At 43.0% G+C, this 5641-nt stretch overlaps 1 protein-coding gene across 1 annotated transcript; it reads left to right on the top strand.

The window, feature by feature from the left end:
* The first annotated feature begins 1871 nt into the window (after positions 1–1871).
* LOC126943478 (olfactory receptor 11L1) lies at positions 1872–2912 on the top strand. Its single transcript, XM_050772256.1, has one exon. The coding sequence runs from the start codon at positions 1920–1922 to the stop codon at positions 2862–2864; it is 945 nt and encodes a 314-aa protein (XP_050628213.1). The 5' UTR covers positions 1872–1919; the 3' UTR covers positions 2865–2912.
* The last annotated feature ends 2729 nt before the right edge of the window (positions 2913–5641 follow it).

Genomic DNA, 5641 nt, shown 5'->3' with positions numbered 1-5641 from the left:
CTTTCTGATTGGCAACTGGTTGAAAGAATTAAGTTATCGTCTAAAGACCTGGAATCAATAGAAGGAGAATCTGGATTAAGATAAGGGGGTTGGGGAAACCAGGGTTCTTACGATGTAGATGAAGTCTCATATGTTGCCAGCCTGAGAAGCAGCAGATGGCAAAAATGTTCTATTGAGACTTTTAAAAGCTGCTAGACTTTCAGCTCATCTCTTGAGGATCAGACCAAAGGCCTGGAGAGGGAAAGGGGTTCTCCGCAGAATGTAGATTTCCCCCACAAGAGACAGCTTTGCAGGGCCATTTTAAATATGGCAAATACATATGTGTTGTGGTAAAATATTTCCATTTCTTTCAGGGTCGGCTGTCTGTCATGATGCTATACTAGAGTCAGGTTCGAATCTGGTACCTTATTGCTATAGAGTCTGTTTCATCAGCCTTAAAATCTCTTTTTTGATGTTATTGCTGCTCAGTTGTGCCTGAATTCTGAAGAAAGGAGAGTGTGATGAGGTTTGTCCAACCCCCTCTTCCCATCATGGCTTGAACCAGATTTTTTAGGTTTCTTTGAAATCCCCTTGGCAGAAAGGAGGAGTCCGCTCGGTCAGTTGTGGGGTTTAGAATTTTTTTTTGGTGTGTAAGGGAAATATAGAATGATTGCTCTCCAGCAGTAAGGGCACACTGAGTGTGTTGGTTGTACATTTTACAGAGGTTCTATTCTGTGCTATGTCTCACTCCCTCAACTTCACAGAAGCTCCTGTATGGCAGGTGGATGTTTACTTTATCCAGAACTATAGATAGGAAATTAAATGAAAGAAAAGAAGGTGTACACGAGGATGCAATGATAGTGGTTGGGCATGAGTATGGTGTCGGGTAAGGCAAGAAAGGACACCAGTGGAGTGAGACAGATTAGTTCAGCACAGGCCTTTACACACACACACACACGCGCACACACACATACACAGCAGGGACCAATAAATATTGTTTGAGGGTAGAATATTACACTTTCCCAAGATGGCGTAGGAGACGTGCTGTGTCTGGCTTCTTTTTCAGACAAAGCCCACATATGACAAGGGAAAGGCATTTGCTTCCGTATGTGCAAGACTTTTTTTTTTTTTTTGAGACGGAGTCTCGCCCTGTCGCCCAGGCTGGAGTGCAGTGGCGTGATCTTGGCTCACTGCAACCTCCACCTCCCGGGTTCAAATGATTCTCCTGCCCCATCCTCCCAAGTAGCTGGGATTACAGGCACGTGCCACTATGCCTACCTAATTTTTGTACTTTTAGTAGAGACAGGGTTTCACTATGTTGGTTAGGCCAGTCTCGAACTCTTGACCTTGCGATATGCCCGCCTCGGCCTTCCAAACTGCTGGGATTACAGGTGTGAGCCACTGCGCCCGGCCCTGCAGGATTTTTTTTTTTTTTTAAGTTTTGTTGTTATTGTCAGTTTTTTGAGTTTTTGTCCAGCTTTATTGAGGTGTAGTCGATAAATATTATTGTATACTATATATTTAAAGTGTACAGTGTTGTTCTGATGGAGGTATTCATTGTGAAATAATCATCACAATCAATCCAAGTAACATAGTCACCGCCTCAGGTTTTCTTTTTTGTATGGTGAGAACACTGAAGGTCTACTAATCAGAGTCCTCTTTTGCCTGTCTTTGGATAGGAGACGTCACGATTTCAGAGAACCCAGATAAATGAAACTTGCTGAGTCTCCTTACAAGATCTAACATTCACATTCAGCTTAAGATTTCAAAATGTGTTCTTAGAAAAGAGATGTGGAATTATGCACTTATCCTTCTAAAAAGCTGTGCATACAGCTCTAAACTATTTAAAAATTAATCTCTGAAGTGCCAAACATCAATAGTGATACATTTGCGCCTTGCATCCTGTGCTTTTCCAAAATGTTTTTCATCCCCCACAGGCAATGGAGCCCCAAAATACCTCCACTGTGACTAACTTTCAGCTGTTAGGATTCCAGAACCTTCTTGAATGGCAGACCCTGCTCTTTGTCATTTTCCTGCTCATCTACTGCCTGACCATTACAGGGAATGTCATCATCGTTACTGTGGTGAGCCAGGACCAGCGACTGCACTCCTCTATGTACATGTTCCTCCAGCATCTCTCCTTTCTGGAGGTCTGGTACACATCCACCACTGTGCCTCTTCTCCTAGCCAACCTGCTGTCCTGGGGCCAAGCCATCTCCTTCTCCGCCTGCATGGCACAGCTCTACTTCTTTGTGTTCCTCAGCGCTACCGAGTGCTTTTTCCTGGCCGTGATGGCCTATGACCGTTACCTGGCCATCTGCAGCCCGCTCCGCTACCCTTTCCTCATGCATCGTGAGCTCTGCACCAGGTTGGTGGCGGTCTCCTGGTGGACAGGGATTGGCACAGTCTTTCTGCCTTCCCTGATGATTTCCAGGTTGGACTTCTGTGGGCCCAATGAGATTAACCATTTCTTCTGTGACCTCCCCCCACTCATGCAGCTCTCCTGTTCCAGTGTTTATATCACCGAGGTGACCATCTTCATCCTGTCAATTGCCGTGCTGTGCATTTGTTTTTTTCTGACACTGGGGTCCTGTGTTTTCATCGTGTCCTCCGTATTGAGAATCCCTTCCACCTCTGGCCGGAGAAAGACATTTTCCACATGTGGCTCCCACCTGGCTATTGTCACTATCTACTACGGGACCATGATCTCCATGTATGTGCACCCCAATCCCCACCTGTTGCCTGAAGACAACAAGATCATTTCTGTCTTCTACACTGTGGTCACACCACTGCTGAACCCAGTTATCTACAGCTTGAGGAACAAAGACTTCAAAGAAGCTGTTAGAAAGGTCATGAGAAGGAAATGTGGTATCTATGGAGTATGAGCAAAAGGAAGTTCCTTTATTAGGTGAGGAAAATTGCACAGAACATGCAGCGGATTAAATTCGGGGTTAAGCGAATGGTAGAGTCAGACCTTTAAACCTGAAGCTCCTTGTCAGAACTGCACTGAATGCCGTAAGCCACAAAACAACAGCTTTTTGAGGGTTCCTCGCCAGCAACTGGTCAGAAGATAAATTGCCTCCACCAAACCATTTTGAGGTCAGTTTTGTCCTAGACACTTTCTAACATTTTGTTAGGAAAATCTGATTGAATTCCAGTGGATGGTGATTACACACACATTACTTTCACATTCTACAATAAAATTTCTCTTTTGTTTATATAACCTTATATATAGAAAGACCTGCATCTTTTAAGTACTATCAGTAGACTGGCCTTGTGGACCTAAAACCTGGTGGGTGCCATTGGTGCTTATTAAATAGCATCACACACAAAAAAAAGACATTTAAAATGTTTGTTGACCTACATTATCTTCTAATGACAAGAAAAAAGTATGGATTTTTGAAGTGCCAAATATTCATCTACAAGACCTTAGATGTTTTAGTGTTTTTTTGTTTAATGAAATTGTGGGAAGGAAGGGAGGGAGGGAGGGAGGGAGGGAGGGGAAGATCCTCAGTATTCTGTGCTACTGTGAGTCCTGAGAGTCAGAGGCTGTCACTAAAATGCTTAAATCACTTTTTTTTTTCTTAAGACAGAGTCTCACTCTGTCGTCCAGGCTGGAGTGCAATGGCGCGATTTCTGCTCACTGCAACCTCCGCCTCCCAGGTTCAAGCGATTCTCCTGCCTCAGCCTCCTGAGTAGCTGGGAATACAGGCATGTACCACCATACCCAGCTAATTTCTGTATTTTTAGTAGAGATGGGGTTTCACCCTGTTGGTCAGGCAGGTCTTGAACTCCGGACCTCATGATCCATCTACCTCTGCCTCCCAAAGTGCTGGGATTACAGGGATGAGTCTCTGTGCCCGGTCTCTTAAATCACTTTTACATTTTATTTTATTCAGCCAGTCTAAAAGATCTCTACAAATCCTGCCCACTGTTCGATTCATTAATTCGACAAATATTTTTAATCTCATGATTCATGCCATGTCCTGTGCCACAGTCTGAATTTCCTGGAAACACAATGACATAGAAAGGACCAAGCAAGCCAGCCATGGTGGCTCATGGCTGTAATCCCAGCACTTTGGGAGGGCGAGGTGGGCGGATCATCTGAGGTCAGGAGTTCGAGACCAGCCTGGCCAACATGGAAAAACCCCGTCTCTACTAAAAATATAAAATTAGCTGGGCGTGGTGGTGCATTCCTGTTATCCCAGTTACCAGGGAGGCTGAGGCAGGAGAATCACTTGAACCCAGTAGGCGGAGATTGCGGTGAGCCGAGATCATGCCATTGTACTCCAGCCTGGGCAACAAGAATGAAACTCCGTCTCAAAGAAAAAAAAAGAAAGAAAGAAAGATAAAAGAAAGGACCAAACAAGACTTTACCTTAATAGAACTTCCAATGCAGAAGGGAGGGGAAAAATGTAACAAATCATAAAGCAATGATTGATTTATTTCTACTTGTGATGATCACTATGAAATAATAAAGTAAGGCCGGGCGCAGTGTTTTGGTGACAAGGTCAATAGTTCTTATTTAGAGAACTGTAGAGAGAGCGTTCTCTACATAGAGACTGTAGGTCAGGATTTAAAGAAAATGGCAAAGGCATTCCATACTCATCTTGCAAAGTGAGATTGACAGCTAACTGAGGACAGAGAGGTGGATTTGGGAGCAAAAATGAAGGCTTAGTTGAAATAGGGTATGATTGATTTATTGTAATACTGGCTTGCCTGTGTACTTTTTTTTCATTTTTTTGAGACGGAGTCTCACTCTGTTGCCCAGGCTGGAGTGCAGTGGCTGACCGCAACCTCCGCCTCCTGGGTTCATTCTCCCTGCCTTAGCCTCCCTAGTAGCTGGGACTATTAGCCTGCTCCTGGCTATCTTTTTTGTTTTTGTAGAGATGGAGTTTCACTATGTTGCCCGGTCTGGTCTTGAACTCCTGCGCTCAAGCAATCCTCCTGCTTTAGCCTCCCAAAGGGCTAGGATTACAGTCATGAGCCACCATGCTCGGCTGCTATTTCTGTATTTTTATTTTGCTTCCTCCTTTTAATTAAAGTTCTTTTTTTGATATTTACATGTAGATGCGTAACTTTGATTTCTTTTGTTTTCACTGCTGTACAAAACTCCATTCTAAGAATATAAAAAGTATATTTATCCATTTCAATTAGTTTGCTTTCTCCTTTTAAAAAATAATTTACTTTTATTGTTGTGATATTGCAAAATATATATTTGGTCTTTGTCCTGTCTCCTGGTATGTAGACTCTTAAAATCCTAGGAATTTCCAAAGTAACAAGTGTATTTTTGTACACTAATGAGTTGACTGGTGGCTGGCAGCCCCTTTGTAGCTTGAGTATGTGGGCTGGTCCCCAGAGAGACCAAGGCAGAATTAGAGAATAGCCTAGTTGAGCTTTCAGGTGAGTTCAGCAGCAGCCAACCAACTGCAACTGCAAGAAAGAGAACTGCAGAAGAGAGCTTTTATAGCACCCGTCAACCCACAGAACATGAGAAATAATGTTATTTAAAATTACTAAACAAATAATAATAATAAACACATATTAAACAATAAATAATGCCTTACGTTTTGGAATGGCTTACTATTCAGCAAGAGATAGCTAGAACGAGTACTAAATATTGCACAATACTGAATAAGTATAAGTTTAGTTGTGTAATACA

Source organism: Macaca thibetana, chromosome 1 (genome assembly GCF_024542745.1).
Source record: "Macaca thibetana thibetana isolate TM-01 chromosome 1, ASM2454274v1, whole genome shotgun sequence".
Taxonomy (NCBI): Eukaryota; Metazoa; Chordata; class Mammalia; order Primates; family Cercopithecidae; genus Macaca; species Macaca thibetana.
This window is presented reverse-complemented; position numbering and strand designations above follow the sequence as displayed.

Excerpts from the sequence above, each read along its gene's own strand:
- LOC126943478 (XM_050772256.1), top strand. The coding sequence starts at position 1,920 with ATGGAGCCCCAAAATACCTCCACTGTGACTAACTTTCAGCTGTTAGGA.